Raw genomic sequence first — 13,020 nt, forward strand, 5'->3', positions numbered from 1 at the left:
CAGTACCTTTGCCTACAATGTCAGCTATTTCAAACCCCCGAGCGCGAACGAGTATGCATGTTTGTGTCGGTGCATCACGCAGTGATTTCTTCATAACTATGCTCTCCGAACCCAAAAGTGAGTTCATCCACAGCTGACTCACAAATTCTTCCGAAAGACGAAAGATTTACCACCGTGCCCTCGTACAAAGCCCTTGAAGCGCGCAATGGATACAGCATCGGGTGTTCGGCTCCGCTCAACGTAGGCGTCCTTGCAGGGATTATCTATTACCCACCCACCCCTGTTACACTTATGAGACCACCCGAAGCAATGGGCCTTCCTTCAAAACACCCCTTCTCCGCATTCGCACGCCCCCGACCGTTCAAAGCGCCCTCCAAGACGAGGACCTCGGCGCGATGGAACAGGAGGAGGAGGGAGGGGGGGGGAATGGCGGCGGTGCGGGGTGCCGTGTCCTGGGGGAGGATGAGGGGACGGGAAGGAGGGGAGGGCGGTGACGAAGGGAAGGAACCGGCGCGGCGGCGGTCGCACTCCGTCCGTGGGGATATACGCGTGCCTACGTATAAAAGAGAATGGGGCGGACCTAGCGTCAGTCAGTTGTTTCCGAGCTACGTCCACCTTCGCCGCACTCGTGGTTTTCCTTCCTTCGGAAGACGTGTGCTACCCTACGCATCGATACCGTGTTCATCACGTTGACACAAGACCCCAAGTGGTGAGTGCCTTACAAAAATCGCACAGCTGTCGGATGCGCATTCTGTCCGGAGCTTGGCTAACCCCTGCTTTCGGTGGTGGTTGGTTGCCTGGGAATAGAGAATCACTGCTCCGTGGGCTCCTTTTGATATCGCATTCGTTGAAGTGACGGAATTAATCAGTATTTGTGCCGAGTTGTGTTCTGACGATTTTTTTATTCCCTCTGCATGGATTAAGCCGAGATGACTTTTCGAACGCGAACTTTCCTCGACAAATTGTGGTACTGAACCGATCATAAAAGAATTCACTTCTATCATTACAATTGATTAAGATAAATGGTGTCAAGAATTTTAATTAATTACAAAAGTAAAATTTACAATTTTTTTACTAAAATTAGCAACATGTAAGCTTTTTCTATTCCGCATTAAAGTTAACGTGTTTTGTAAGCCCAACACACACTATGGCTATCTATTATTGTACGATTATTGAAAAGATACCGATGCTTGACAGTGCTCTCTACACGGTGTGCATTATTCTATTAAATTTCGAGATACAGGAACTCTCACGTTACATCATGTAAAAAGGCAATCGTTCCTTCTGTTTACATACCACGGTGTCACTATATTTCATCGCTCCATACTTTCATCAAAAATTTCGGCTTCTCTTCCAATAAAAATAAATTAATTAAGTTTCACATTGGAACGATTTAATTCAAAGGCAAGTTGTATTTCGCTCCCCACTGATGCAATTAGTTTTTCAAATACTAGTATTCCAACAGCCGAATTAACTGCTAACAATTCCGCGAAATTTTCCTAATCTTTCAACTTTTGGCCAATGACATTCCATTGGATTAGCGAGGGGTGTGGGAAGAGCGAAGGAAATGATTCCTTCTTCAGTCTCTGAGATAAAATTATTGCCAGAATGTCCAAAGCATTTTAGAATAGAGGAGTTTGAAGAAATGGAAAAAGGTTTCACGCGGGCTCTGAGGGAATTACGTATAACCATGTTAAAATATAGAGTTTCGACCATAATTTGGGGATAGGTGGTACCTTTCTCCGCTAAGGAAGGCAGTCCAGCCAGAATTCTCCGTCTTTTGTCTGATCCCTGCTCTTCACTCCGCTGCTATTAAGTTATTAGTCCACAAGATTAGATTTAAGGAACGATTTTGTAAATTTCGATCTAAAACTCCATTACGAAGGAAAATTGCACTGACGTGATATTAAAGAATACTTTGATAAGACACCAAGAATACTTTGAACCTTTGAGACGTGTCATTTAAATTTCAGACAATTAATATCTGTAAGAATTTGACAGGTAAAAATGCTAGGACAAAAATAATTCATTAAAAACAATTTTTAACCAAAATGAAATTATTCTAAAAATTAATTCCTTCCCCTTTCAATTTTCTCTATAATTTGCATAAAAAGTTGGTTGATAGATCTATTTTAAAGCATAATTTTTAGTTGAGGGAAACGCAATTTAAAATGTCTTTCATGGTAATAAACATAAAGAAAAGCCTGAGGTATCATTAAAATCAGTCATTGTTTTGCTAGGCACGAATGTAACGAAACATAATTGCTCATTATGCGTCTTTTTATATATTTTGAGTACTTTCAGCCGTGCGTGATTCTTTGAGGGTGGCCAGAGTAAAATTAAGTCCACAATTTTGTATCTACATTTAAATAATACCGTAAAAGCCGCCACAAGGGCGTATGGCGAGGGATGTTAGGTCATCAGCCTTTTAGCTATAACTATTCACTTATTCGTAGATATATATATATATATATATATATATATATATATATATATATATATATATATATATACATATATAATATATATTTCACAAATATGAACATATGCACACTCAAACCCATGTATGCCTGTCGACATCATGCAATGATGTTTGATGTATCATAAATCTAAATTTCCGAATTTTGCTTTGAAATGAAATGGAAGCATGGGGATGGAGAAGCTCACTCATTTTCAATAAAGGAAACAATAAGCCATTTATAGACAAATTTGTTCACATAGACAACGATATTATGTTGCATAAAATAGATAATATCAGCTAGAATTCTCAAGAGGAAATTAATATAAAATAAAAAGGAAATATGGTGATTGCTTTTAAATTAAATATAGTAAATACTACTTAATAAAAGAGAAACACGAGGATTGAAAAGCTCATTGTTTTTCAACATAGGAAACAAACAGTAGGCCACATTCAGACAAATTTTCTCACACGGACAACGAAAAGTTTACAGCATTAAATAGGTAATCTTTGGTGATATTCTCAGGAGGAAATTACCATGAATAGAACACCTTGCTGTGTGTAAACGTGAGTGGCAATCGACGCCCCTTCTTTCCTCATCTCTCGCCTCAGACTGTCCTTGGAAACTGGGCGAAACGTGAACTGCCGGCACCTCCACTGAAATCACTGCATCCTCGCCCCGCGTCTAATTTACTCTACAAGTCCTTCCTCGATCTCGAACACTCACGACCCCCGTCCCTCCACTTGGCGCCTATTCCTTCCGTCGATCCCTCCTCATCCTTCGCGGCTCCACATTATCCGTCTTCGGAATCCCCGCTCTCCTCCATCCTCCCCCGAGCCAAGCCTTACGAGACGCTTCCCCTCCCCCTCCTCCCATCCGACGTCCACTCCCAAGGCTACTCGCTAGAAAGTTCTCAGCCGAGTGGGCACGGTTTCCACGTGGAGAGCCGCCGGAGGGAGGGAGCGCCGGCTGCCGTCTCCGCAACCGAGAGAACCCACCCGCCCCAAAAGATATCCGCCCCGCGAGAACCTGCCCTCCCCTGGCCCAAAATATCCAACATCGAGTGGGAGGAAACGAGTTTGTTTGCCTACCCCGCACGCGCACCCTCAGTGTTCCGCCCTGGGCTGGGTTAAATTTCAATATCTCGGTTGGAATGTGCGATTCACACACGAAACGGCATTGCGATGTCAACTAGACACGCGAGCAGTTCTATGTAAATCAGTGCTCCGAGATATATAATCTATTCCAAATATTCCAATCACACTGAAAAAATTCGTCGAGGGAAGGGGCCGTTGTCGACTTTACGTGATGGATGAGAGGATGACGCAAAATCAATTAATACAGGAGCGTTAACGTTCAATTAATTATTTCAATCAATTCGGCGCGCATTTCAGTGGTTTATGTGTGCAAGTGTGCCTACTTACCGGACGAATACGCCTAAAGCTTTGATACGCGTATCGTATTTCTAAGGATAAACAAGAAGACCGTAAAACCCGTGTTTTCATTAATTTTATCAGGTTGATTGGTAATTCGATTGTGCAAAACAATCATCCAATTTATCGTCACATAACCGGTATCATCTAAACGGGGTTGATTTTGGAGGATTTCAATTCACATCGAGATGTAATGGATGGATGAGTCGATACCCTTGATATATTCAGTCTACCTCGAACAGCCTTATCTCGGCCATCAATCCCACAAGAAATATTCGGACAGTGTGGGAGTCGACGTCGATCTGGCGACGTCTGAAGATTCCCGTCACTACTAGCGGAAAACCCGAGAGGTGAGGCGCGTGGTAAGACGGGAGGTAATTCCCGCGGAGGGGGAGAGACTCGCCGTTTAAGGAAAGAGAAAGGTCGAAGGACAGCGAGGATGCCGAAAACTTCCCGCGGCGTGGTGTGCGCGATCCATCCGCTTTCTTCCCTCGCTTGCTCTCTCCGGTTGCCAATGAAATTGGTTAATGAATCGCGTGGAAGTCATAAATGTCGATCCATAAACACACTCACTCGTGAGAATGAGGAAGGAAATCATTGAGGAGAGAGGTCGAGAAACCAAAGAGGAGGTTGGGATCGCCGAAAGTTTTGGTCGCGGCGAAATCGAAGTGGCGCGGACCGAGGGGGATCGGATGTATCAATTGGACGCAACGGAAACACGAACTTAGAGGGACCAGTGAAAATTCTGCATAAAACGTTGTTCGTCCTAACCGCAATCTGAGGGGAGACCGTGGCTCTAGGTTGAAGACATAATAAATTCAGGATTTTACATATATACGACAAAACGTTTTGTGAGAGTGCAACTACATAGCTTGACTCAGTGAAATCCATTATTTTTTACATTATTATACATTGATTTACACAGCAACAAACGCCACTATAATTGTGTTGATGAATTAAGGTGTTTTTTACCCTTTTCATGAAGGATTTCCAAAACGCAAAGTCCAATATTGTTACCTTTGCAGCATTCACACGTAACTGTTTAGTTAACCTAATAACTCTTAAACGGATTATTTTAAATGGAATCGAAAAATATTTTCATAACTAGTTTGCCACACGTAAGTGAAGCAAACAAACAAGGTTAAAAAAATGAAAAAAAAGCTCTGGAACAATCTTGTATTTCGCGTTAAACGATACCGAACGTACCGAATGTTTACTTGTTCGCAAGTATTCACTACATTGAAGCTGACGCCTTTGGATTACGTACTGTACACTAAAATATTTGCTTCGTATCGTCTAGTACCTTTTGGTATTCGAAACTGTTTAACCTCCTCCCTGTATTGATAGCTATGCGACGCATTAAAAACAAGAAATATTTTTTTCGATTACACCCTCGGTGGGCCGATACAGAAATGTCAAATTTTAAGAACTGCCCTTTCAAAAAATTATTGCTGTAAAAAAAAACTTTTCATGGATTACCCAATCGTCTCCGTTTCTGTATTGCGCACTCCTTGAGTTAAAAGTTTAAAATTCATAAGTCACGACGCTTATAATCCAGATTCACACATTCTGCCTCGGATCGTTCCCGGCTTTCATATTACCTTTAACCTACTTGGTCGTTGGACCATATCAGGGAGCGAAGGCGGAGCTATAATTATACCCTCGTACGAAAGGAGTTCGGAGAGATCATGAAAATTAAAATGATGGCAGCATGATTGAGTCCGAAACACACCTGACAATGAGATTCAAAAACATTTGGATGCCTCCATGGTTTCTGAGTGGGCAATTAAACAACATTTTTAGGTAGGTCAATGTGTATGACTCACTTTGAGATTTAAATGTGGTATATGGTTGATATTCGCTGATGAATTTTGCCGTAAATTGTGCATCGCCTCCATGAAAAAATTAACCGTTCGTTGTTAGGTTAAGATTAAATATGGGGTGGTTAAAATTTTTGTAAAATCGTTATACGTGAACAATGCTCTTTTTCCGTTTATTTTATCTTGAAAAAGATATACATATATACCTATAGCCATGTTTTTTAAATTACATATTAATATATATATATATATGTACATATATATACTCACATATATATACGTATATGTATACACACACACACACACACACACATATATATATATATATATATATATATATATATATATATATATATATATATATATATATATATATATAGGCAGCCTTTAGGCCTAAAAACATTCTTTTCTTTCTTATCCCATGAATTTCGTCTTAACCACAAATATCACCCCCTATCAATACATTTGAGTTCATAAATAAATTTTACTCATATATGTCATCGGTGCATTTAGACGTGAATGTAAATAGCATGAGGCATATTTCAATCAGTGTTTATTTATAGTAGATATTGAGCAACCTTTCCTCAATTCCGCATGAATTGGAAGTAAAGAACTAGTACAGATGCCACATTAGCCCAATCTACGGCCTAAGGCTTCATTTCCAGGCCATTAAATTATTTTTTTTTTATAAACAGATAATAGAATTTGACTACTTATATGGGAATATAATGAACATAAAAAATGTCTACGATTGGTCTCCATTCTCTCGTGGGCCTTTGGCTTCTCAAACAATTTGCATATTTTTCCAATTAAATTTTTCAATAAACATAAAATTAAAGAAAACCATAATTCTCCAATAGCGCGCGTAACGCCGAAAAATGGTTCCGCCACGATAAATTCTCCGTCCTTGGACTTATTGTAAAAAGGTAATCAAAGAAGTCGGGCGCGAGAGGTGGGAGCTTGGCACCCTCACCCTTACGTCAACCGGATCCCAAGCACTAGCACACACACACGCACACATACAAACCACACCCATAATCCTTGAAGACGCATTGTCCAGATAAAAATCATGAAGGTTAGAGCCCAACAAACCAAGTGGGGGGAAGGGACTCCGCTGTCCCTGGCGAGGGACAGCGGAGTCTTTTTAGCATGCACCTACTTATTACGCAGCCAAAGGAGACACCGCTTTTATGACTTTGGGTCAACACCGGTCGTTCACTGATTGCTTCCCGATCCCAAGGAGAGTCTCGTACTTATGTTGACATACGCGACCTCCCATGTCGCACCTCAACTTTCACCTACGAAGGTTTGGAAATGCTTAATGCTTGCGGTTCAATTTTAGTTGTGATGCTATCGTTTGACTTTCCTAGAAAGGAAACCCGAATGGGAATTTCTCGATGAATAACAATATGTAGATAATAATTCCACGGCAATACAGAAAGGTGCAATGAATGAATTAGAACTCACGAGACCTTTAGTAATCGTTGTGAATAAAACGGAATTAAAAGAAATATAAAGCATGCTCCCAAATTGTCGTGTTGTTTTTACTTCTTTCTTAAAAATGGAATTTCATCCCGATTAGGACTATTTAGAAAAAATATTCCTACAAGACGGCACTACAGAAGAAGTTGCAATTGATATGTGCCTTAACTGATTTGATTTCAGCAACATCAAATTTTTCCACCCGAGTGTTGTTTTTAGTATTCGTCCAAAATATTCATTGGCATCTTTGCTAATCTCTTCATTCCTTCATTGTTTCTTGCTGTGAGTGCTTGCATCACTTGCTTCCCTTAACTCCTCCACACTAACCCACCTCCGTAGTGACGCGTCGTCATAGGCCATGGAAAATGAATATGCCAACCTCAAGTCCTTAAGCCTCGCTTCATTTATACTCTTTAACTTAGGAAAAATGTAGTCGACAAAATACGAGGTGGAAGAGACAACTCGTTGAGACTGCACGAGTAAATTTATCATATGAGTGGGCAGAGGAAGGCCGAAGGGTGTTGACTTAGATTGCATTAAGCATATATTGAAAGCTTTTCCACAGAACTTTTGCCTCCGGCTCAACTTCATTCCCACCTGAAGTGAACCCGACCACTACGGATACAATTTTAAAGAATTCAATGGTCTCATAAGGTTTATTTAGATTGCAATATCTTAAGATGTCCGATAGTTATCAAAATGACATTTGAGGCACTGATGTAAAAGCAGCTTCGGTATACATAATCCATAACTTATTATGTGAATAAAAACATTGAGAATGTAACAGGACGGTGACGAGGAAAGACACAGAAGCAAAACAACTTATTTCTTCTGCGGAGCCCTTGATACAAAACTCCGCTCACGTGACCTTGCCTGTCACAAAGAGAAGGCAACTTCTAAGGTAGGAACAAAAATTGCGAAGGTCACATTTCAGAAGACAGGTTATTAGCTTCCAAAATGCTGCGGGTTGAAATTCCTGTCCTTTGCAGTTTCCTCTCGCTGAGATTCGCTTTCAACTTTTTCAGTTCCGTATGTAGAGGTAATTAGTGACCATTCCTTCCTAGTTGCGAACTGAAGTTCTATAATATTTAGTGCGTTCTTGGCGGGCTTAGAGGTTTCCATCACATTATTAGAGATGTATTTTCATGAAAATCTAGGATGCTCGCCTTGTTTTTCATCCACATGTGTGTCTTCCACCGCACAAAAGAAATACCAAAATATTTTTGTAAACTTTGATTATAAAATGCAGATGTGTACATGAGAATAATAAGTACACAAACTGTAAATACCCCCGCACGCAACGTTAGTAGGAACACCCGATTATAGCCACTAAAAATCACCAAGAAATATGATTTTTGTCGGAACTCATGCTAAGCAAATGTGTATAGCTCTCCCGTAAATGTTTTTAAAACATATCTTGGTCGCTGAAGCGAGAGGCTAGGATAGAATTCGAGACTTTTGAAATGTGGAGTATGGAAAAATGGAAATGGGCGTATATGAAAACAAACGAGGAGGTACTAGGCACGTTGAGGGAAGAGAGAATATTGTGGGGAAAATCCAAAGGAGGATGGAGAGTATTTTGATTGGCGATGGAATGTTGAAAACTGAGATAGAAAGGTGGACGTTGGGTTAGCGAGGAATGGGGAGGAAAAGAACACGCATGACAGACAGAATGAAGGGAAGTAAAATGAGTGTAGAATAGAAAAGGGTTTATCGCACCTGTCATGTGGGGTGTAAGGTTGTATCTTGTTGGGCTTTGGCTAAGTAATGTAACGGCGTTCAGTCTGCGTCCTTCCAAAAACCTACCTAAAACGGTAGATTTCCAAATATTAATAATAATCAAGTGATGAACAGTGAAACTTGGTAGAGCTCCTGGACGGAGATGTAAATAATCCAGCACTTTAAAAGGAAGAAAGGTTTTAATAGAGGAATGCTCTTGACAAACCACTAAGTCCAATGTTGGCCAAATTTAAAATGCATACACCTCGGGCTGAGATTGCCGACAAGGATGGTAATTTTGAGCATGGAAGGCGGCGACAATCGACATTATTCAAAAACTTCACTTATATTATTTTTGGATCTGCTCCTTGGCCTCAGTAATATCTTAATTAACTCGTGTCGATACCAAATGCTGAAAAATATAAAAATTGAAGCTAACAAAAATCGAAATGAAAGCGCTTTCGAAACAAATTCCAATACCCCTCGACGCAGCCAATGTCGAGAAAACAAAAGCAGTGAAAGTATGTGGTCTCTGGACGTACCGTCCATAACAACTCGAAGGTGAAAGTAAACAACATCCGGCCATGATGCAGACAGAATAATAGTGCATTGAAGAATTTGGCCTAGCCGCAAATATCGGTGAAATCGCGCTGCTGAACAGTTCTCGTAAACAATGAATCCAAAAAACCGAAACCTCTTTTTACGCTTCCTTTTTTTAATTGCCATTTTAAGTTTCATTCAACATTCAAAATATCAAAAACGCCTCCAACGGCCTAGCTCAATTAAACCATGTTCCGTCCGTAGTGTAACAGCGAAACGCCAATGCTAATTTATTTCTCGAAAAAATAAGATTCATATTCTTCATAACTCAAATTTTGTAAACATCTGTTTGAAACAACTTGCGTTTCATAATCAAGACGAGGAGATTAAGAATACGGGAATCTCCGTATTTAAAAAAATAAACAAGAGTTTCCACCTATTTTAACTAACAAAATTTAAAGTTACACGGAATTGTAGCTCCTAAGATCAATTTCTTTATAATGCTTTCAATATCTAAGAATTTTTGGTCAAGTCCAGCGATTCAGTTATGTATGTAAATCCGTTCTCAGTCGACCTTCCTATTCCATTTGCAGATCCTCACCTCAGGCGAAGGAATCTTTCTCAGCGCCATGGCACACACCTGCGTGGTCCTTCTTGCCGCCTGCCTCCTGGCCGCCACCACCCGCGCCTACCCTCTCATCGTGGGCCATGACTTCTTCCCCTCCGCCATCCACACCTCGGCCGCATCACCATCCCTCGCCTTCTCCGTGCCCCCGCCTCCCGTCGGCTTCATTGCCCCACCGCCCCTCGGCGTCCGCTCTTTCCCATCGCAGCAGCAGGGCCTAGCGCACCGCGAGGTGGTCGCCACCGCCGAGGAGGAAGCCAAGCTTCCCCCCAACCTGAGGAACCCCTTCTACCGGAACCCCCGCATCGGAGCCGCCCTCGCCAAGGAATCCTGGTTCACCAACGGCGAGATGGAAGTAAGACAGAGGGAGGCAGACAAGATCCCCAGGACGAAGATCTTCTCCATACTCAAGAACGCCGGATTCGTTTAAGCTCACCCCACTGATAGTGCAGGGACTCAATTGGTTTGTGTTAAGTTTTCGGGTGTCCTGAACATTCTCCCTCCCCCCGGGGCTCCATCGTTTCGATCCTGGCCGGATTCGGGAAGGATTTCCATCACCCTCCCCCATTAAGTGGAAACCGTCGACCTCCAAGGCAAAATTTGCACCCTTTGGGTCCTTCCACACCGGATCCCGTGCATCCACGAGCACCACTGATTCAGAGGTGGCTGAAACTGTCTTTCGGTTTTGAAACGCGCACGGACAAAAAGTAATTGAGATACACAGTGGGCCAAAAAACTAAATCCATCAAAAACTACCATTTGAACTAATTCATTTTGAATTTTTTTTTGTCTCTCCGGTTAGGATTCGACCAATTCCTCCCTAACCTCTGGCGTGGTGCATCGCCCAAAGTGTCTAACGAAAGAGAGAAAGTTATCTTTCTTTCTTAATGTCATTGACACATTCACAAATATGGCTGTGGTTGTCAAATCGGAAACCAGAGGCCTTGCGCTTTATCGAGTTATGTTCGAAATTAGCGTCGAGGGAGCTAACTTTTTCCTTTATGTCAATGTAATATTTTAGGCAGTGATGTCAAACGAACGACGGAACTTTGTAAAATATAATTATATGAATCCAGAGGTTTCACAAATAGTATAACTCTATCTTTCATAATCACGGTTTTAAAGTAGGTAAATTAACGGAATAGAATCGCCATTCTTCGTAAAGTTCCACAGATCTCCGAGCCTCAAGATCACGGGTTTCTTATAGGTAATCCTTCATAAGCCTTCAATTTTGATATCGTATTCAAGGCTTTATACACCTCATCATCATTCACTTTTGATATCGTTAGGAATTTAAATAATGTGCGTCATTGCGAAAGTAATTTTCCTGTAATTATCTCAAGGGAAATGCCACGAGATCAACTTCGTGAAGGGAAGTCTAAAATAGCGAAGGCTTCCTAACGTGTTTCGCTGAGGAGGATTTAAAAATCTTTCTTATTCACTTTTAAAGAGATATTCCTTTTTTTAACAAGTTCTCTTTAAAGAAAACTATCATCCCAGAATTGGGATAAAATTTATTTATTTATGAACATAATCATCCATCATTTTTTTACAAGTCTATGACCTCATATAGGCTAATACTGTTGTTTTGCTTGTGTAAGAGTGGTTGAATTGTATTAAAATGTTTCGAAAAAATGCTTTTTGAGCAATGTGTTATGCATTCATCTCATGTACATAAGACAAATGTTAACTTTTTAACAAAATACATTATATTGTTGTGGGAGAAATGTGGTCAATTTATTTCAACATAATCCAACACTAAATGAAGTACCTGTATTAAAAACTCGTCTTCGCACCATGGATTGAAAATGAGAGATGGAAAATTTTGACAATTTTTTCATGAATCTTGTGGTTTTCCATCTTTGCTGCGATGGAATCATTGCTCCACTACCTCGTTCATGTTCAAAGGTTTCCAGGGATGATAAAAATTCATCACATAGTAATACGAGCATTATTGTAAGTAATAATCTTTCTGCAATTTAATTTAAAATTTGATCACCTGGAAATCATTACGTTCTGACACTAATTTAGTTTCAGTAAATGAATATGTAAGTTCGAAGCAACAGAAATTGCGATCGCATTCTCATATTATTAGTTCAGAGAAATATATAAGACCGCATGTTGTAAAAACTCAACTCTATAAAAAAAGTGTGGAATCAAACACTTATTTCCTGAATACGTTTCAAACCCACGGCCTTCTAGTAATACCAAAGGATTACGAATTAGCCACAGGATTACCAATGACCCTTAATCATAGTTGCAAGACTTGTCATATCCGTGCAGCAGCATAAATTTATGTGAACAATAGTTTTGGAGCTATTTGGAAGGAAATTATGAGAGCAATTCTGTAAAATATGGCCAATATGTTTGATTCATTCTTAAAAATACTTCTTTTTTCGTCTCCATGAAAATAAGTACATACCTTCATGTTTAACGTGCTGAATGCAAGACTTTTCCTGCTAATTATATGCAGCAAAACGATGAGTTTCTGCATGACAGATGGTGGGGAAATTTCAGCGAAAAATTCCATTCCATACTGACACTGAAGGGCAACTAGGCGACCATGTACCTGGCAGAAGAAGGAACGTAAAAATTCATAGCACAAATACAGAGTGTAAGATATCCTTAATGTAAAATTATTGGTGCTCAATTTTAAGTACAGGGTTCGTCCGGAAAATAAGTGTACTGACTACTGATTTTTTCCCGCCACTCCAGGCGCGCCCAGCACCGCTCTGACGGGCTGCGATTGGAGGGGGTTATGTTGGCAAGCGACGCTGAAAAAGGCAGTCGGCTCTGAGCTGTGGTGTAGTGAGGAGCTCTGTTAACGCGAACCTCCACGCTCGACCCACGTCACGGAACGCGATGCCGAAGTTTTTGGAGCAGCGTTATTCCATCAAATTTGCGGTAAAGCTTGGGAAATCGTCTACCGAAACTGTCGGTAT

At 40.7% G+C, this 13,020-nt stretch overlaps 1 protein-coding gene across 1 annotated transcript; it reads left to right on the top strand.

The window, feature by feature from the left end:
* Positions 1 to 637: 637 nt before the first annotated feature.
* Positions 638 to 11,796, top strand: LOC139686369 (uncharacterized). The gene is made up of 2 exons (XM_071583562.1): positions 638 to 709; positions 10,047 to 11,796. The coding sequence occupies exon 2, from the start codon at positions 10,083 to 10,085 to the stop codon at positions 10,506 to 10,508; it is 426 nt and encodes a 141-aa protein (XP_071439663.1). The 5' UTR covers positions 638 to 709; positions 10,047 to 10,082; the 3' UTR covers positions 10,509 to 11,796.
* The last annotated feature ends 1,224 nt before the right edge of the window (positions 11,797 to 13,020 follow it).

The sequence above is a fragment of the Hetaerina americana genome, unplaced genomic scaffold (genome assembly GCF_022747635.1).
Source record: "Hetaerina americana unplaced genomic scaffold, ioHetAmer1.1.p SCAF_1, whole genome shotgun sequence".
NCBI classification, from domain to species: Eukaryota; Metazoa; Arthropoda; class Insecta; order Odonata; family Calopterygidae; genus Hetaerina; species Hetaerina americana.